Here is a 22,254-nt window from a genome sequence, read left to right on the forward strand (position 1 = left end):
CAAAGTTGGATCCCAGCAAAAATCATGAACCAAACTCAGCCGGCATATTGTTCGGGTAAACCTGAATATTATTCAGGTCAGCACTTTTATGCCCATACCCGAAAATTTGGGTTTGGGTACCGGATACAAACCTGACCCATTGACAACCGTAGACGTACCCGTATTACATGGGCAGGGACTTGTGTCATATCATATGCACATTCGAGTCACTTTGGCATCTCTAAAGCATCACAATATATGGAAAGGGTATTGAGTCTATTCCATGCATGCTGTTGCAACACTTGCATAAACATGTTATTAGTAGAAAAAACACTTGTTAAACATATGCTTCTTTTCATGACTAGTAGGAAATCAAAGGCAAACTCAATGGTGATGGAAGTTATTCATCCCTTCACAGTTATCAGAGGAGGCATTCCGCAAGGGAAATGCAAAGGAGGTGTCCCACGCATAGTTGAAGCCAAAGCCTTCCGGGATGTTGTTGGAGTCATTGACAATGCATTGGGAATTGTCTTCATCATCTATCCTGAAGATGTTTGGATCGATCTTTTCAACGGTTGAGAAGCCTTGGCACCCAACAGTCAGGTCATAGAACGAACATGGACAGTTGATGTTGATTGCTACGTGCCATTCTGGTTTCCCCTCGACCAGCTTGCCAGTTTTTGATTGGGTAATTTCTATGTCCTTGATGTCACAACCAGGAACTTGTTGACCTAATGCTGCAATGAGAGGAGAAAAGAAAAGAGAAAAAGTTGTCTTAGTCTTTACTCAGATTTTGATGACCAGAAACCCAACCGGGCCACTTAATTAATGGACCCGCCCTCCCCATGGAAAACCCCGGGTGGAGCCCACGACCACCCTGCCTCACATGGCCCACCTTCGAAAGCTGCATCAGTAGATTTTGAACTCATTTTGGATACTGAAAAAACGATCATGACAAACACCATACTAGAGCAATATATCTTTGATCATATCGTGAGAACAATATTTGTGAAGTAGGTTTTTAACATCATCACAACCCCCCCCCAATACATACACCCCGGGAGGATCAGCTGCAATTACACGCTTTTAGTGTGCTGCTACGCCTGATCTCACCTCCATTTGCTTCGACCCCACAGACGACAGGCTGTACCCTAGAGACGGAGGGTCGATCATGTGCAATTACATTGAGCGTGCTGCGACTGCCGTCCATCTTTGGAGAACATGCACTTTTTACAATTTTTAAGCACCGGAAAAACAATCATGATAAACACCACACTAAAACAATCTTTTTGATAATCTCGTGAGAACAATCTCTGTGAAGTAGTTTTTATTAGACATCATCATAACAACCCGCAAGGAGGATTTCTAGCTTGCAGCTACACCTCATCTCCCCTCATCATTGCTTGGGCCCACAGATGACAGGTTGTACCCAGAGATGGAGGGCAGTCAGGCACACTAAAATATGCAATGTGAATTCACCTGATCTGCCATCCAACGCTGGATGATGATGAGCTGCAGTCTGTTTGGTTGGATCTCATGTGATTTGAAAATCAATCATATGATGTCAAATGACATATTCCACCATGAGTCACTTCAAATGTGATTTCAAATCAAATCACATGTTTGGTTACGTGTGCAAATGAAAACCATCCCCATTCGCATGAGATTCCAAATCACATGTTTAGTTAGCCGTGCAAACCAGATTCATCCTCTCGTTTACATGAGATTCCAAATCACATTTACAGCATATTTGGCTGAGTCTCATGAGACTTGGACTCTCGTTCAAATGAGAGAATCAATCTCATTGGGATCAGCGAAAATAAGTGGTGACTCATTTGCCTTTACAAATGAGAGTTGCTTTCTCATTTGAATGAGAATCAGAATCGCATGGAGCCTCATATGATTCCAAATCAAATTCACACGTGGCCCAACAAACCAATCTTAAATGCAACCAAACATAAAGTGTTCCATCACATTGCATATAATCCTCCCTCCAAAACACCTCCTTTTCCCAGCTGTGGCAGATTTTATAACTAAAATTCTAGAACTGCAAAGAGAAAAAAGACCACAATTAAAAGCAGTCATAAATCTCATTATTGGGAAAGTATCTAAAAAATCTCATGATATTCTGCAAAATCTAGTTTCCTTGAAAAAATCTCAGGAAAAATCGTTATATATATACAAATTAAAATGAGTAAGAAAACCTGCAAAAGTGTTTTATTGCATTAGGATCGTGATAAAACCACAATATTTTCAAAATAGGCAATATCTTGAAAGTACCACATTTTTGGTTCTCGGTATAGTATGAGCGTCCGTGAATATTGTGATATTTCGGCAATTATTTGTGACTTTTCTTAGAAAGACATGGTTGTGGGAATCTCAGGAAAAGGGTAATTTTCAATTTTTTTGACAAATATGGTTCCTCAAGTGACCGAGAGTGTGCATGTAGAGAGAGAGAGAGAGAGAGAGAGAGAGAGAGAGAGAGAGCAACCATGAGCAAAGATGTAAAGAATGAACAGAGCAGCCAAGAGTTTGCAGGAAGAATGCATCCTTGGAAGGCTGGTGTCTCTGTCTTGTTCTTCAATATTGTTTTAGCCTTTTGCCTGCTGGAGAGAGAGAGAGAGAGTACATATAAATAGGTGGAGCAGAGAAAATTTAGGTGCAGAAGATTTGAGTAGAGAGAGAGTACATATATATAGGTGGAACAAAGAAAATTTAGGTGCAGAAGATTTGAGCGTATCTGGAAGTTGATGGATTGTCTGATTCTTAAAGAAATCTTTGCTGAGTAAGATGAACTATGAGTACCAAAAGTTGCCACATTGGCTGTGCAATGCATAGTCATCCGTGATACACCTAGCATGTGGCCATGCCAACACTTTTGTAAACTAATCTATGACTTACTTTTCTTGTTACCATCTTGATCCAGCCACTAGCTGATACTATTTCCTTAAGTGGGTAAGACCAGGCTGGTCATCTAACTATATGTAGGTTGCAGTGCTGCACAATCTAATTACGATACAAAATCTAATAGGATCAAGCTCAAGCTCGGCCAAATAATTAAAGTGACTAGTGGTGCAGCCAATTTTGGGTCTGGCATGACCCTAATAATATTAGCCCATTTAGCAAGTAGGTCAAGTTTCGCCTTTGAGGATTTTATGCTAACGTTCAATTTGTTTGCCTTCACAATAGAGACCTACATTGTTTGCGTTTGGGTCGAGGCTGGGCAACATTAGGCCGCTTGGGCACTGTCAGCCAGGCCCTATTCCCTAGAGGGGATCTAGGCAGTGGCTGCCAGTTATGGGTTGGGTCGGGCAGCAAAATGCTTCCCAACCCGACTAAATAATCAGGCACGAAACAGCCCAGTTGCATCTGTAAATTATGCAGGGCCTGGCAATCCCGGACCTTTAGTAGTTAACTGGGTCGGGCCTAAAGAGCCCGACCGGAACATGATTATAGCTGGGTCAGGTTGGGTTCAGGCCTGTGGGGCCCTTATCGGGTCCTACTCCAGTCAGGCTGGGCCAGCCTGATGGCTTTCCGCTAGCTCTAGGGGTCGTTTAACATATCCATTATATGCCATCAACCAATCACATGATAGCATTCAGTGAGCCCCACAACAACAGAATGCAGGTCCCACTGGAAATGTGGTCATGTGATTGGCGGTGTCACGGGATGCAGTTTTTTTTTTTCTGAAAGAACATAAGGGATGCAGTTGAGTCATCCGTTGATCTCAAGTGCCCTATTCCCAGTCTGTCTGCACTCTTATTTTGAGGAGGATTTTTTTTAATGAATTTTGAGAAAGGAAAAAGATTTCCTGCTGACTATCTGATTTGTGTTAAGGAAAATGTGGGGTTGCTTTTGGGTTTCACCTGCAAGGTTGTGAGACAGACTTCAAGGACTGCGCTTAAGGCATCCAAGTTTGAACTCCAATCAGGATTTTTGAACTGGGTTCGATGATGTAGCAGAGCTGGATTAATCTCAGATGTCTGGCTATATATGATCCATTTTCACCTTTGAAAACATACTTGATTATTGGCTTTAACAAGGGTTAAGAGAGAAAAGGAAGGAACAAACTGCCCTTTAGAAAACATCAATAAACTACACTATCAATTTAGTTTCTGAATTACATTGACTTCCTTTGCATACATGGTGGGAAGGCTATATTCGCTTGATTTTTAGATTCTACACATGATTACACTATGGTTACTCTTAATAAAACCATATCACCTTTATTATTTAAGACTTGAAGAGGAAAAAAGAATATTCGCGTTATTTTTGTTTAAAAAAAAGATATTGGTAACTATGTTTTTATCAAGTTTTGGCTGTTTGGAGTGCCACCAAACCAGGTATTGGAAAACCTGGTTTGTGGGAAAATTTGAGAACCCAGTTTCAAAACAATCCTCATCCCCTTGTTTTTTCAACTTTGCGGGGGGTGGGGGTGGGCAAGCGTATCTCCACCCCCTTTCCTCTCTTTTTCTCTCAATGCCTCTTCCACCCTCATTGTGTCCAACCAGTTTTCCACCGATGACAGGCTGAAAACCGATTTTTTTTTTTTATGTTTTCATGGTTGGTTGGCCATTTTTCTGACCAGCCATAAGCTGAGAAATGTTCAGACACATTTTTTTCACATTTTGGCACGGTCGGCCATTTTTTTGGCCAACCAGCCAGAAAATAACGACCATGGTTTATTTTATTTTATTTTGTTTTCATGGCTGGCCATTTTCTAGCTAGCCACCGGTTGAGAAATGTCCTAGCTAATGTCGACTGTATACTTGATGTGCAACTATTTTTACGCCTTAATGATACTCTGACAAAGTTATGAGTTTCTATGGCACAATGGCCACTTGAAGCCTTGGTGACATAAGTCAATTAGTGACACTTATGATTGTGTTTGTCCTATGTGAGAAGTAATGAAGTCATTCATTTAATGTTAATATTATTTGATGGAAAAGAAGAATTAGACTTTTCTATTTGTTTTTATTTATTTTGTAAAATATTATTTTTTCTTTACCAACATGATATACATTCGCCACTTTTCACTCTCTTATGTTAGAACTTGAGCACAAGTAGTTGTTTTAGGTGCATCTAATGCAATTATTCTTCACAACTTTAGTGACAAACTTATGGGCTTATAGGGCAGGATGTCACTTGGGACATTAGTGTTATGGTTCTATTTGTCGCATATGAGAGTTAATTAATTCATTCATATAATGTTGATATTATTTTTAATAGAAAAATGAATTAGACTTTCTTATTAGCTTTCATTTGTTTTCTACATTAATATTTTTCTTATCAACATAATGTATTCATCACTTAGAATTCAAGTGTCATTTTTTTTATGATGAGGAACCCTTGGCAAAGCGAGAGAAACCTCAGATGGGGCCTCACAACCACCGTGCCTTATGTAGCTCACCTTTGAAAGATAACTTTTTCTTAGTTATTTATTTTTATATTTTAAAATTTTGTTAGAACCTTTTAATTTTTTTATTCTTTGTATTATTTTTGTTTTCTTTCATCTTTTTAGGTGTCAAGATTTCCCCAAGATTCATAAACAATTCTAGAGAAGTTGCATGATCAAGATATTTCCAAGACCAAAATGTGTGACTTTGATTGATTCTTATTCCAAATTTTTTGTTTTGCTTAAATGCTTTTTTATTGTCTCTTTTCTTTGTTATTCATATACTCATCCAAAGAACAAGTTTGGTCTTGTAGTTTCAGTAGAGGAGATGACCATATTCTTTTACATCCATATCATTAGATATTTTTACTAGAAATCATTCATTTTTGCCACCAGTTTTTGTTTATTGAAGAAATTAATTTGGTGCAATTCTAGTCAGTTGTTGAATAGATATGAGAAGGATGGTTAATTGTCTTTTTAAGTTTTCTTATTTCTTTACTTGTTTATGCTCTTATCTTCCCAAAATCATGAGAGTAATCATGTTTTTGTTCAATTGTCGTATGAGAGTGAGTCTTTGAAAGTGCTGGTTTTGTAAATAGAGCATATCAACAACAAACCAAATAGTTATGTCATACTACAAAAAGAATGACCTAGAGTTATGAATAAACATCTTCTATTCTTGTAACTAGGTACTATATGTGAACAATATCTGCCATTTTTCATTTGCTCTAGTTTCCAGGTTTCTTTAATGCAATTGCATTTTACATGATGTTACAGAGAGAAAATGGGTGAGAGGCCTAATGTTTACTAGTACCTATGATATGACATATCACAAAACTTGAGTGCCTTCCAACACATATTTACAACCACATTTAGAGATGCTTTAAGTGCATCTAATTGAGTTATTTTTCATGTCTTTAATGTAATACTAGTCCATAGATTTATGAGTTTTATGGCACAATGGCTACAAGTAACTGTGATAAAATAAATTGATTAATTACACTTATGGTTGTGTTTGTCGCATATGAGTGTGATTGAACTCATTCATCTAATGTTAATTATATTTTTAATAAAATAAAAGGTATTAGACTTTCTTATTAACCTACATTTGAACGAGATAATGAATAACAAAGGTGGTTGAAATGGCAACCAAGTACGTGACTCATGCAAGTACCAATGCTGAATGCCTCTTTATCCCCTACTTCCCACCTGACCAGCAGAAGCAATTCCTAAATGCCCACCCACTCTTTGGCTTGAGCAACATCCTCAAGAATCTTGATCCCACCTAGCATCCTAAGTCCATGAAGACCATCATTTGCCACTTTTAACTCTCATATTTTAGAACTTGGGTGCATTTCAAAATAGATTTAATTAAAGCCATAAGTTGTGGCTACTTTAGGTGTCTAATGAAGTTGTTTTCATGTATTTAGTGCAATACTAGTTAACAGAATTATGGTTTTATATGGAATGATGGCCAATTGGGTCCCCGGTGACATAAGTCGATAAGTGACACTTATGGTTGCATTTGTCGCATATGAGAGCGGATGATCTCAGTTATCTAATGTCGATCCTATTTGTAATAAAAAAAGAATTAGACTTTCTTATTAGCTTACATTAATTTGTTTTGTATATTAATATTTTTTTATTAATAGGATGTATGCATTTGCCTCATTTGACACTTCTATGATAAAATTGGAGTGCCATTAAATGCAGATTTACAGTGTTATGTTAGCTTACAGACTTATGAGTTTGTATGACATGATGACCACTTGAGATTGGTGATATTTACTAAATCTAAGACAACTCATATTGGTGATCAGCTAAGCAAGGACTAGGCATTACTAACGCCAAGTTATCTTTGCTCCACATTTTAAATGAAAATTTAACTTGGTATTTGATGTTTTCTATGCTAGAATATTTTGCAATTTTGTTTTATAGTTTGTCATGACTAGTGTGAGCCAAATGAATATGTTATTATTTCTGAAAGGGATAATGTGATACAAATTAGCATCTTTTTTAACTACATTAATGCACATCGATGCAATCACCATCGAATACGTATTAAGTGGGATTGTGCACGGAGTTTTATCGAATTATATTTCAGCAAGGTACACACTATTTGATAATGAGGAAGTTAAGCAACTACATCCTGAGAACCACCTCCCAGTAAGTTTATTATGGTGCAAATTTGATTTGTTAGCAATTTTGGTTTTTTGGATTGAAGGTATTACTTGCCTTTTACTAGTGTACCACACATGAGAGAGAATGAATTCAATAATCTACTGTTGACCCTAGTTTTAATAAAAAAAAATGAAATTAGACTTTGTTATTAGCTTATGTTTGTTTTGTACATTAAAAAAATTTCTTTATTAACATGATGCATTCATTCATCACATTTGTTTCTCCTATATTAGAAGTCAAGTGCCTTTAAATGCATGTTTACAACCATGTCATGGCCACTTCAGGTACATCTAATGCAACTTTTCTCATGGCTTTAATGCAATACTAGCTAAAAGATTGATGAGTTTCTATGAAGTGGTGGCCACTTGTGGCCTTGGTGATATAGGTTGATTAGTGACACTTATGTCTTCCATATCTAACCCAACAACATAATCTGATCTGTTGATAGCTCTAACACCTGAATATATGCCATACTTGAATTAATGCTACCTTATTGGTGTTAAGAACATGCTTATGAGATTGTTATCATTTTTTGCAAGTGGGCCCAGTTTTCCCTTGAGGACCTATGCTATGTTTCCAGTGATATATTGAATCTTAGTCCCAAGATAGGGTTTGGACACCATACTGGGACCATATGGTTAAGCAACCCTGAACCATTTGTCATAAGAATACTTCAATTTATGCTTGTGTTGTATCCCCTCATATACAATTTCTGAAGGAAACTACACAATAATGAAAATTACATCATGGAACCTTAATAATCTCGCAAACAAGGTGATGCAACCAGACTTGCAACACCTCCTTACTGACCATAAGCCCGATATATCCTTTATCATTGATTCTCAGACAGGCCCAAAGCGCTTCATCCTAAAAAGGCATCACAATTACTCGAATATTCTTAATCTTTTGGATGCCAGAGAAGTCTATATATGTTGTTTATGAAATCTTTGTGTAGAGAAATGAAGATAACAAAAATATGCGCGGAAGCAATATAGGATTTAACAAATGCACAATCAAATCACAACACAAGGGTTTACATAGTTCGGTCAACCCGACCTACATCCACGAGGCACAAAGAGAATAACCCACTATAATAAGAGTAGAGAGTACAATGTAGAGTGTACAACGTCCAATAGTTTGCTCAAAGCTAAAGAGAATAACAACAAAGGAATCAAAGGAAGCGATGGATACAAGATTACCTCTCGGGTGCACAACCCAAGTCAAAACCCACACCACAACCAACACCTCTCTCTGAGGATCAATGCGTGGTAATGAACCTTCTTTCTTCATCTTCTTCTCTCCACTCTCTCTCTCTCTTACTTTTTCTCTCTCTGCACGCTGCACACAACCACTCTGCTCACAACACTCTGCTCTTCTCCCACTAGCACACAACCTCTGCACTCTTATTTATAGATGGCATAAAGTTTTCTAGATGTAAACCTTCTAGATGTGAGCCTTTTAGACTCATTCCAAAAACCGAAAGGGTTTTGACCCTTCAACTTCCTGCATTAATGGAAAGTAGTGGGTGGTTATTCCACTTTCACACACCATTAATGATGGATAGGGCTGGGCCCAACACTTTGCACAATTAGTATACAACATTTTACGCAAATGCCTTATTTCTTTCAAATCAATGCCCTTACTCTATTCCCTTATCATCACTCGCTCATACTCTATTACCTTCTATGATCCTTTCCCACTGATCCCATACCATTTCATTTTTTCACGATGTTGTTGTTCCATCCACAATGTAAGGCCATTGTTGAGCGATGCTAAAGAACTTGACATTACATATGCTCCATGGAAAGAGTGTTGTGCAAACTCTATGACATCCAAAATCAGCTTTGTCTTTGGAATAGACACTTTATTGGCAATATAGAGCAGAAGGTCGCGGTGATTCGGGAACACATTAAAGCTAATGTTGTTGATATAGAGAATGAGTATTCTGAGGCCATCGATCGGGCGCCGACACTCTGACTTGATCTAGCTGTGGTGCTGAGGGAAGAGGATTCATACTTGAGGCAAAAATTCATAACATCCTGGCTTCTTCATGGTGATGCAAATAGTTCATTTTTTCATGCCTGTGTTCGGAGGAGGCGAATTCAGAACACCATCCACTCTGACGCAGAATCGGTTGACCAAATGCAATGTGTAGGAAGAATATATTTCTAGGCGCTTCTCTTAAAAGAATCTTAGTGTAGAGGTATGTTTCCTAACTTGACTTCTAGTCCTAAGGTTTCATACTCCTAAGAACCTTTCCCTTTGCCAACCTATTTTCAAGGAAGAGATTAGGGTTGCTCTGTATCAGATGAATGCGGACAAGGCTTCGGGCCTTGATGGATTCTCGACTTATTTTTTCCAAACTTTCTGGGCCATCGTGGGTAATGATATCACAAGATCCATTCAAGAATTTTTTTTAAAGGGTCGTTTGCTTCGAAAACTCAAAGCTACACATCTGATTTTCATTTCTAAATCCCCATATGCAACTAGTTTTTCTGAATTTCGGCCTACAGCCTTATGCAATATGTTGTATAATATCATCACCAAGGTTATCATTAATTAATTGTATGAGGCCCATTCTCACCAGAATTATTTCTCATAACCAAGGATGTTTCCTTCAGTGGTGCACTATTCACCTGGGGTTTCAGTCAACTTGAGTGCAAAAAATTATGATACGTGTCTCTACTGCCAATCATTAATTAATTGTATGAGGCCCATTCTCACCAGAATTATTTCTCATAACCAAGGAGCTTTCCTTCAGTGTTGCACTATTCACCTGGGGTTTCAGTCAACTTGAGTGCAAAAAATTATGATACGTGTCTCTACTGCCAATTTTTTAGTGCTCCTTAACGGTTCTCCGGGACTGTTCTTTTCTAGTTTTAGGGGGATTCGACAGGGTGACCCTCTTTTTCCTTATCTTTTTCTCGTTGTCATGAAATTTTTGGAGAAACACATTCAAGCTGATATCATTGATAGGCGTATCAAAAAATCAGCCATACCCCAATGCCACAATTCTATTTCCTCTCTTATGTTTGCAGATGATGTCATATTTTTCTACAAGGCTAATGACTCAACTGTAAGCCATTTCAAAAATATATTGGCAGAATTTGAAAAGTTTGCAGGGGATGAAGATCAACCCAAATAAATTGCAATTTTATTCCTCTAAATGTGAATTAGCATGATGGTGAATATTTGCAGTCGTTGATGGTTCGAGTATTGACTCGTTATCTTTTAAATATCTTGGGCTCTTTCTCTTTTCTAAAACCTACAAAATGAATGGTGCCTTGACCTACTCTCTAAAATTCGAAAGAAGTTGGATGCTTGGCTCATTCAGGAACTTGAGTGAATCTTTTTTAGAGAAATTAAGATAACAAAAAATATGCGGAAGCAATATAGAATCTAACAAAGGCACAATCAAATCACAACACAAGGGTTTACGTGGTTCGGTCAACACGACCTACATCCACGAGGGACAGAGAGAATAATCCACTATAATGAAAGTAGAGAGTACAATGTAGAGAGTACAACGTTCAATAGCTTGCCCAAAGCTAAAGATAATAACAACAACGAAATCACAGGAAGAAATGAATACAAGATTACCTCTCGGGTGCACAACCCGAGTCAAAGCCCACACCACAACCAACACCTCTTTCTGAGGATCAATGCGTGGTGACGAACCTTCTTCCTTCCTTTTCTTCTTTCTACTCTCTCTCTCTTACTTCTTCTCTCTCTGCACACTGCACACAACCACTCTTCCCTTCTCCTTCCAGCACACAGCCTCTGCACCCCTATTTATATATGGCATAGAGTCTTCTAGATATGAACCTTCTAGAAGTGAGCCTTCTAGACTCATTCCAGAAACTGAAGGGGTTTTAACCCTTCAACTTCCTGCATTAATGGGAGTTAGGTGGCTATTCCACTTCCCCACATCATTAATGAGGGGATAGGGCTGACCCTTCAACTTCTTCTGCATTAATGAGAAGTGGGTGGCTATTCCACTTCCCCACACCATTAATTAGGAATAAGGCTGGACCCAACAATCTCCCCCTCCAGCCTAAGGGGATACTTCAATTCAACTAATCAACTGAAGTTCATGCCGGTCAATTGCCGACATGTATTTTGTTTCTTCATCGGTAAGGCCTTTGTCAACATATTTGCACCATTATCATTTGTGGAGATCTTTGCAAGATGAAGCAAATTTTTCTCAAACACATCTCGGATCCAATGGTACCTGATATCTATATGCTTTGACTTTGAGTGAAAACTCGGATTCTTGGCGAGATGAATGGCACTCTGACGGTCGCAGTACACCAAGTACTTGTCTTGCTCAAAACCCAACTCCATCAAGAATCTTTTCATCCACAACATCTCTTTGCAAGCTTCTGTAAGAGCAATGTACTTTGGCTCAGTAGTAGACAAAGAAATACACCTTTGCAATTTTGACTGTCATGACACAGCTCCCCCTGCAAAAGTGAGTACAAAACCAGATGTGGACTTCCTCGTATCAATATCTCCAACCATATCTGCATCTGTGTAACCTGTCAAGACATGTGATCCACCACCAAAGCTTAAACAAACTTTGGAGCTCCTTTTGAGATATCTAAAGATCCACTTTACTGTTGTCCAATGCTCTTTTCCTGGATTTGCAAGGAATCTACTAGCAACACCTACTGCATATGCGATGTCTGGTCTCGTACATACCATCACGTACATCAAGCTTCTGACTGTTGAAGCATAAAGAACTTTCTTCATTTTCTCCTTTTCCTCGTCACTTGATGGACTCTACTCCGAGTTCAGCTTAAAGTGACCTACAAAAGGAGAACCAACTGGCTTTGCATTGTTCATACTGAACCTGTCCAACACCTTTTCGATGTATTTCTCCTGTGATAACCATATCTTCTTGGTTTTTCTATCACGAGAGATCTGTATGCCCAATATTTCCTTTGCTGGCCCCATGTCTTTCATTGCAAAGGTCTTACTCAGTTCCTTCTTAAGCCTGTCAATTATAGACATATTTTTTCCAAGGATAAACATATCATCAACATATAACAAGAGAATAATAAAATTCTCACCGAACCATTTTATGTAGACACAATGATCTGCAGCCGATCTATTGTATCCATTTTCAGCCATAAATGAATCAAATTTCTTGTACCAATGTCTTGGAGCTTGCTCTTTTTCAACCTGCATACAAGATTTTCTTTACTTTTGACTTTAAAGCCTTCTGGTTGCTCCATGTATATCTCCTCCTCCAAATCACCATGTAGGAAAGCAGTCTTCATATCTAGCTGCTCAATCTCCAAGTCCAGGCTAGCAGCAATACCTAGAGCAACACAAATAGAAGACATTTTAACAACAGGAGAGAAAATCTCTTCAAAGTCAATACCTTGCTTTTGACCAAAGCCTTTCACAACCAATCTAGCTTTGTACTTTGGTTGAGAACATTGTTCTTGAGTCTTCAACCTGAAAACCCACTTGTTCTTCAAGGCATTTCTGCCTTCTGGTAGTTCCACCAAATCATAAGTGTGGTTCTTCTGCAATGCATCCATCTCATCGTGCATAGCTATTAGCCATTGCTCTTTCTGCTCACACTCTTGTGCTTCCTGGTAACTCTCTGGTTCACCTGCATCAGTAAGCATCACATACTCATGTGGAGAATACCTTCTGGAAGGTTCTAACTCTCTGAAAGATCTTCTCAGTTGGGGTTCTGGAAGAGGTTGTTCTCTAACTTCTTCATGCTCAACATGGCCTGCAGGTAAATCAACATCCGCCTCTGCATTATCTTCCTGCATTGTTCTTCCTTCAACTTGTGCCACTGAAGGAGTAACTGGATCTAAGTGGATAGATCCACCTGCAGAAGTCTGAATTGACACCTCTTTCTTGATATCTTCAAGTGTCTGGTCTTCAAAGAATACCACGTCTTTGGATCTGAATACCTTCTGCTTCTCTGGATCCCATAGCATGTAGCCGAATTCAGCATCACCATATCCCAGAAAAATGCATTGTCTGATCTTATCATCAAACTTGGACCTCTCTTCCTTGGGGATATGTGCAAATGCCCTGCATCCAAATACCCTCAGGTGCTTGTAAAACACATCCTTTCCTGACCATACCCTATCTACAACATCATTTGCTAAGGCATGAGCAGGAGACAAGTTGATCACATCAACTGTTGTCCTTAAGGCCTCGCCCCAGAATTTCTTTGGCAGCTTGGACTGTGCAAGCATACACCTGATTCTTTCTGCAATTGTACGATTCATCCTTTCTGCAATTGCATTGTGTTGTGGGGTACCAGGAACTGTCAACTCATGGCGAATTCCATAAATTTTACAATATTCATGGAATGGACCTGTGTACTCGCCACCATTATCTGACCTGATGCATTTCAGTTGTTTTCTTGTTTCTCTCTCAACCATAGCATGGAATTGCTTGAATACATCAAGAACCTGATCCTTGATTTTCAGAGGGTATGCCCAAACCTTCCTGGAGAAGTCATCTATAAAAGTAACAAAATAAAGTGCACCACTGAAAGTTTTCACATCAGTAGAACCATTAACAGTTTTTGTTCTCAGAGGACCACAAACATCAGTATAAACTCGCTCCAGAATGTGAGATTTTCTATGAAAGGCATTTCTAACAAAGGATACTCTATGTTGTTTACCAGCTAAGCAATGAACACACGGGTTTAGACATGTACCTTTTAACTCTGGGAGTTGCTCCCTCTTAGCAAGAATCTGCAAGCCCTTCTCACTCATATGGCCTAATCGACTGTGCCACAAATCAATAGAAGAGTTCTCAGTTGTATTCAACTGTCCCTTGCATACCTTGCCTTGCATCTTGTAAAGAGTACAACATCTCTTTCCTCTGGCCTGAACCAATGACCCGCTGCTGAGTTTCTACTGTCCTTGGCTAAAAACACTGCTTCTGCCCTCTTCATCAAGCTTTCCTACTGAAAGCAAATTCAACCTTAAGTCTGGAACATGTCTGACATCCTTGAGCACCAACATGTACCCAAGACTGGTCTGGAGATAAATATCTCCAATACCTATAATTTCTGACGTTCCTGTGTTTCCCATTCGGACAACACCAAAATTATTGGTCCTATATGTACTGAAATATTTTCTCTGTGGTGTGACATGGTACGGGGCTCCTGTGTCTATGACCCAATCTGTATCCTGACATACACAGATACATGGATAATTAGTAGTAAACAAAATCACAAGCTTACCTTCAACTATGGTTGTGGTATCTTTTTTGGTTTATGATGATTCTGTCTCTTTCCCTTTTTTCTGATTTTTCTTTGGCTCTTTGCACTGATTCTGGAAGTGCCCTTTCTTTCCACAATTGTAGCAAGTGATGTCCTTCATTGACCTGAACTTACTCCTATATCTGCGGTCATTTTTCCTGTCCTTTGACCGACCCCTGCCTTTGGATGAACTCACCGTCAATCTTTCACCAGAATCTTCATTCGGTGATGGTCTTCTCCTAATTTCATTGGAAATGAGCGTACCTGTGACCTCTTCCATATCTAATGTTTCTTTTCCATAAATTATGGTTGTCACAAGATGCTCATAAGATGGCGACAATGAGGTTAGTAACAACAAAGCTTTATCCCCATCTTCAAGTTTAACATCCAGACTAAACAGACCAACAATAATCTTATTAAACACACTAAGATGGTCAAGAATGGGAGTACCTTCCTTCATACGAAGACTATAAAGTTGTTTCTTGAGGTGTAACTTGTTGGACAAGTTCTTGGTCATGTAGAGGCTCTCTAGCCGCAACCACAATCTCGTTGTTGTCCTCTCTTTCATCACGTTACACATGACTTCATCTGATAGACAAAACTCAATCACACCAACAATCCTCAAGTCAAGATCATCACATTCATCATCGGTCATTCTTTCTGGCTTATTCGTCTTCCCGACAAGAGCCTTGTGCAACCCTTGTTGTGCAAGTAGAGCTTTCACCCTTCTTTGCCATAAGGAAAAGTTTCCTTTGCCATCAAATCTCTCCACCTCAAACTTAGAGCTAACTGACTTAGAAGACATGATTTTCCACGAACCTGCTCTGATACCACTTGTAGAGAAATTAAGATAACAAAAAATATGCGGAAGCAATATAGGATCTAACAAATGCACAATCAAATCACAACACAAGGGTTTACGTGGTTCGGTCAACACGACCTATATCCACGGGGCACGGAGAGAATAATCCACTATAATGAAAGTAGAGAGTACAATGTAGAGAGTACAACGTACAATAGCTTGCTCAAAGTTAAAGATAATAACAACAAAGAAATCACAGGAAGAAATGAATACAAGATTACCTCTCGGGTGCACAACCTGAGTCAAAGCCCACACCACAACCAACACCTCTTTCTGAGGATCAATGCGTGGTGACGAACCTTCTTCCTTCCTTTTCTTCTTTCTACTCTCTTTCTCTCTTACTTCTTCTCTCTCTGCACACTGCACACAGCCACTCTTTCATTCTCCTTCCAGTACACAACCTCTGCACCCCTATTTATAGATGACATAGAGTCTTCTAGATATGAACCTTCTAAAAGTGAGCCTTCTAGACTCATTCCAGAAACTGAAGAGGTTTTAACCCTTCAACTTCCTGCATTAATCAGAGTTAGGTGGCTATTCCACTTCCCCACATCATTAATGAGGGATAGAGCTGACCCTTCAACTTCTCTTGCATTAATGAGAAGTGGGTGGCTATTCCACTTCCCCACACCATTAATTAGGAATAGGGCTGGACCCAACATCTTTTGTAACTTTTTATGGTCTAGTGCGAGCCCCATCCCAAAACTTAATCTCGTTAAATTGAGTCATATATATCGGCCTAAGGTGGAAGGAGTGTTGGGTTGCGAAAACTCAAGGAATTGTCAACCAAGCCAAACTTGCCTTTTTAGGGATTCAGTGCATCACATCTGATATTGCTGACATCGCAGTTTCTTGAAATAATTCACTGTTTATCCTTAAGATGAACGACACCCATCATTTTTGCGCAGCACTTTAATTAATAATATTAAACAAATCGTGACAACCCTTGTTTCAGCCGTTGATACTACTCTCCTAAACAACGAACAAAATTACACAAGCTTGTGGGGGCCCATCCACGTTCTGGCTGGGTTGGTGATGGTTCTTGTCCATCTCAATGCATGATCAACGGTGATGAAGGGCCCACTATGCACCGTGAAACCTTCCCTTATCACTCATGAATGGGCCCCATCCACGATGATGCTGTGGACACACTGGCGTGCCAGCAGGGTTGATCTGGCGCCTTCATCTTAATGCCCTCATGCATACCCTACTAGCCGTGACTCCATGGTGGTTGAAATATACCCTCTTTTATATATATAAAAAAAGAGAAACAAACATCTTCATGAGAAAATATGTGGTGCGGCTCCGCCTGGTTGGTAGGAGATGTTGGTGCAAGTTTCCTTGTGGTTGGACGTTGCAGGTTCAAACCCCAGCGGTACCTTGAATAATAACTGGTGGGGTCGCTTAACCCTAGCTTGCCTTTGAAAAAACAGAAATAAATATGTGATGGGTCCTGCATAATAAATGCAAAAGAGCAACTTTCCTATCAAAATGGGTTCACACCACCTCCACTGGAAGAAGCAATATCTTGCCTCCTGGTTGTCTTTTCAAGAGAAAATAGTATTCCTTTAATGGAAATGGGATCGGGTGCAATCACATTACACAATGCAATTGCAATTATATTTGCTGATGCACCTTATCACCCTCCATCTGCTATTGGGCACTGTGAACACCCCAATTTTTTCAAAATCTTTTAAATATTCCCTTTTTGCCTCTAATATCATTTTCTGAGCAAATGAGTCATTTCAAATCTAAATTCCAGTTCATTTCTCTAGTTTTATTGAAATTAAATTCATTTCGTATGTTTAAATTGATTTTGGATCTGGATCCATTGTCCAGATCCAAGTCTGAATCTCCTTGTTCAAATTTTAAATTAAAATTATAAGAAAATACCAAAAATAGCCCTTAAATAGCTCGGATAGTCCATTCGACATCCGTTTGGATCCATCACATTGTATTCCTCGATTCGAGTGTCAAAACTCGAACATTTTCTCAAAACCTGGGTCCAAACCCATTCTTCTGAAGAAATTTCCCCGAAATGGTTTAAAATTCTCAGAAAAATACTTTTGTAAATATTTCTCAGAAAAATACAAAAATTTAGTGTTTGAAACTTTGTTTTCTTCTAAAATCTTAGTTTTCTACTACAAAAATACAAAAAAATGGAAAAAGCAATATAAAAATCAAAAAAATTGAGGAAGGCAAATGGTTTTAAAACCTGAAAAATTGAATTTTTGCAAAAAACCTCTTTTTGAACCATTTTTTTACAAAAATTCTTTGAAAAGGGCCTTCTTTTGGAAATTTGGAAAGTCTCCAACAAACATCTCCCGCGCATCCTCTCTCTCGATTCTCCATCGTCGATTTCAAAACAACCGCTTCCTTCTTCACCTTCCATCTTCAACCGAAATCCCCTCTCGAAGGCTCTTCTTCAGCCTTAAGAGGAGATCACGGAGGGAGAGCAAAGGATCGCTCTTCACCCTCGCATGTTCCCTTCTTCAGCTTCTTTCAGGTCGTCTTCTACCCCTCCACATTCTTCTCCTTCACAACCCATTTTTTTCACCCCTCCCTATGCATCTCCTTCCTCTTCTGTTTCTTCTTCTTGTTTTTTTTCCTCTTCTTCTCAATCAACCCATTTTGACCCCATTACCATTCTTTTTTTTTTTTCTTCTCGATCCTTCCTCTTTCACGACTCATCTTCCCTTTTCCCTCAGATCCCCTCCTTCTTCTTCATCAGATAAGGAGCTTAAGAAAGGAATAGAAGGAAGCTCCCTCGGAATCCCTTTAGAAACCGTAAAGAGGGCTTCCACAATACAAAGAGAGGGAAGGCTTCCTCTTACTCCTTCAGAGCATCTGCAAAAACCCAGGTAAATAATCATTACCTTCTCTCTTCCGACGAATATCTCTTTGATTTCTTCCTTCCAGCATTTTTTTTAGCAATATGGTGTAATATCAGTCTGCTTATCGCAGCCCTGATTTACATTTTGCAACAAAAAAAATTTACCCTTCACCAGGGTACATCCCCCTTTGCTATTTGTATATTTTTACAATTTTTTTTTATTGATTTCTGTTTTCATTTCATATCGCTTGTAATGGGATTGCTACGTTCCGAAGGATTTGTTTCTTTTGAAACAATAATGCCACTACACCTCATCCAGCGATCGGCCTCGTGTTTTTCCCTTACCATAGTAGCTGATCCCATCTTTTGTTTTAGAAAATCATATCAGTTTTATGTTAATAGCATTATATTCCACGACATGTTACATTAGATCGCATTGATAAGTTAATTCAGAACTATAGCAAAATCTACTGTATAACCTTTGTTATAATTCTATTATGCATTTTATTGTCATCTCAGCACCATACCAGCATTCGTAGCGTTACATCATCTTTATAATATCTGTTAATTCTAACTTTCATGTCGTTCACATAGAATTGGTTCTTCACGTTTGTTATCTCTGCAGTATCTCATTTAAGTTCAGTGGATTTTCAAGTAAATAAAGGCACCCACATCATCTATGCCCTCCTGCGTCAATTCTCATCCTGTGTAAAATCACCCTGTATTCATCTACCCGAGAATCTTAGCCCTTCAAAGATTGTGTGTCTAGATTTCTATGCAGGTTTTGCAATATACTTCTGAAGTATCTCTAAGAGATGATCTGAGATGGTAAGTCTGGTTTGACAACCACAAGACCGGGATTCTCATTCATGGCCAGCAGGGATAGAGAACCAAATTTTCAGGTGAGCAATCTAACAACATTCTTTTCACGAGGTAGGCTTCAGACGAGTTCGACTCTGGTTTTAGAAAGAATCTGGGGCTCTCAAGATGGATGTGCAGGTGAGTCACAATCACTGGTGTTACCATTGGAAACATTGGGTGGAGTTGTCCCTCTTGACCTAAACTTGTGTACCAAGGGCTATTTTCTAAAGATTCACATGTTTCATCCCTGTTTGTTATAAATAAGTAGTATGGACTGTTAGCTGCTACTATCTAGTTCCAGTTTCCTTTACACTATTGTAATACCTGCATTATCACCATCACGGTAATAGGTCACACTCACCTATCACATCTTTGTCTTCACAATATCCACTTTCGCCTCCTGCACCTCCTTTATTTATATGTTCCCTGCACATTGCCTAGTGTTGTATATACCTTACACCTGTGTAATAACAAACATGACTATATTTTCACATTATTAGCTGTATATTCTGATTTATTGTTAGTCATGGTGATCGCAATCATTTGAAATCAAATCTGTAGAAATTAGTTTACAGGGGTCGATTTGCTATAAGCAATCGCCTCATTGTATAAATTTGCTGCCAAGTGATCCACCATTTTGGCAAATCCACCTGCCTAATTTGATAAAGCTGGACTATTATTGATTGAGGGTGTGAATGGTTAGCAGAGTAACCATCTCACCACCCAGCATGTGAAGCTTGTGAGTTTATGATAAAAACCCGATTTGATATTGGATAAAAAAAAAACCTGTTGGAGGAAAAGATCCAGGTAAACTTTGTATCATGAATCCCAAAATTGAAGATATTCATAATATACAAAACAGTAAATTACCGGCCCTGGTTACTGTCATCATTCAACACCCTCATTACCATTTTTTTTAATGCAGGTGAAGTTGTTTTGAGTCTAAATATTTGCCTCACTTTGCATAGCATCATCATACCAAAAACTGTGTATGTCTTGCCATAATACCTTGCATAATCATTTGCATCTCTTTATTATATGTTGTTGCTCATATTAAGCACCTGCCATGCTTGCCACTGTTGCATATCCTAACCCCCACTATTCACCCCATTAATCCATTGTCATATGTATTTGAGCACCTATCATCCTTCATCAACACTACAGTCCCTTCACATTTAACATTTCCACCTATATACATGTATATATATATACATATATATATATATACATATACATATATGTTCATATATATTTATACATATATACATTTAGATATACATATATATATATATATATATATATATATATATATATATATATATATATGTGTGTGTGTGTGTGTGTGTGTGTGTGTGTGTGTGTGTGTACACATGTTCAATATCATCTCTCATTTTTCCATCTTGTATATCTTGGCACATGAGCATGTTATCATTAACATCTATATAATATGTGTAATCTCTCTCTTCTTTTCATATTAATCAATTGTTTTTGCAGGGAAAATGTGGAAGATATCATCATTGAGAGTTGTAAATTCAATTTTGGTATATTGTAATAGTTAGATATTAATGAAAATATTTACATTTCTTGCATTAGATTAGAATGTATATGCATGCATATTTGCTAGAAATACTTGTTTCATGTTATGTTTTCTTTCAAAAATTTCACGAATGGGAACACGAATGGCACGTGCACCATTTCATGAGAGGTAACTAATCCTAAGTTGATGATTTACATCAATGGCCATAGTCAGGATGTAAACAAAACTTAGGATTTTTATCTTTTATAAAATAACACTGGGTCCACACTGGATCCTTTTCAAAACTCATCATATTTTCTTTAAATATTTCTCTCTTTTATCAGGGTTTAATTTAAAATTAATTCAATATATATACCAATGGCCATAGTCAGGGTATATTGAGAGTTAATTTCATTTTAAACTCTATAAAAGCACCAAAATGTATTTTATTCTTCACTTGAATTTAAATATAGATTATTATATAATACATTCAATGACCATAGTGAAAGATGTATTATATCTTCAATCCTATTTTAATTCATTTAAAGAATGAAATAGCTTTTCAAAATCCAATTTTAAAAAAATTTAAATTCATTCATCATGTAGGGTAGCATTGCATCATATTTTTAGAATTTCCTTTTCATAAATCCAAGCAATTCTTTCCTTCATTTCTCAGATCAAATCCTATTCATAAATTCAAATTCAATTCTATTTCTCAAAAGGATTCAAGAAATCAATTTCAAAGTCCCATTTGACTTTGAAACTTCAGAATCATCTTGTATTTCAAAATCCAAATTCTAGTTTAAGTTTAAAATCCAAATTGACTTTGAAATCCATTTGTATATCTAAAATTCAAATTCTAACTTCAAATTCAAAGTCCAAATTGACTTTGAAATTCATTTTATATCTTCAAAACTCCAATCAAATCCAAAGTTCAATTTAACTTTGAGATTCTCTTCATCTTCTAAATTTCAAATTCAAACTTCAAATTCAAAGTCTAAACTTGACTCTGAAATTTATTTGTATATTCAAGATTCAATTCCTAAAATTTATTCAAACTTGGAAATATGGATTCATCTTCTAAATTCCAGATCCAAGCTTCGAAGTCCAATTTGACTTTGAAATTCATTTGCATATTCAAAATTCAAATTCTCAAATCAATTTTGGAAATTCCAAATCCAAAATCGGATCAACTTGATCCAGCCTTCTAAATACAACTCTACATTGGATCTCAAACTTCAGATCCACAATTCGTCCAGAGTCCAACTCTACGTTGGATCTCAGACTTCAGACCCAATCCCACTTTTTGGATCTCAGACTTCAGATCCAAATCCATTTTAGGGTCTAGAAATTAATCACACTTTGGATCTTAGACTTTAGA

At 37.9% G+C, this 22,254-nt stretch overlaps 1 protein-coding gene across 1 annotated transcript; it reads right to left on the reverse strand.

The window, feature by feature from the left end:
- Positions 1–363: 363 nt before the first annotated feature.
- LOC149840457 (TPD1 protein homolog 1-like) lies at positions 364–1,189 on the reverse strand. Its single transcript, XM_090005074.1, has 3 exons — positions 1,060–1,189; positions 866–916; positions 364–716 (listed from the first exon to the last, which is right to left on the reverse strand). The coding sequence occupies exons 1-3, from the start codon at positions 1,187–1,189 to the stop codon at positions 364–366; spliced, it is 534 nt and encodes a 177-aa protein (XP_089861200.1).
- Positions 1,190–22,254: the final 21,065 nt, after the last annotated feature.

This window comes from Nuphar pumila, chromosome 4, assembly GCF_984573655.1.
Source record: "Nuphar pumila chromosome 4, dmNupPumi1.hap1.1, whole genome shotgun sequence".
NCBI classification, from domain to species: domain Eukaryota; kingdom Viridiplantae; phylum Streptophyta; class Magnoliopsida; order Nymphaeales; family Nymphaeaceae; genus Nuphar; species Nuphar pumila.

Excerpts from the sequence above, each read along its gene's own strand:
- LOC149840457 (XM_090005074.1), bottom strand. The coding sequence starts at position 1,189 with ATGGACGGCAGTCGCAGCACGCTCAATGTAATTGCACATGATCGACCC. Across the intron at positions 917-1,059 it reads TAGCAGCACACTAAAAGCGT|TATCCAAAATGAGTTCAAAA; the intron begins GTAATTGCAGCT and ends TCGTTTTTTCAG. Across the intron at positions 717-865 it reads AGCTTTCGAAGGTGGGCCAT|CATTAGGTCAACAAGTTCCT; the intron begins GTGAGGCAGGGT and ends CTCTCATTGCAG.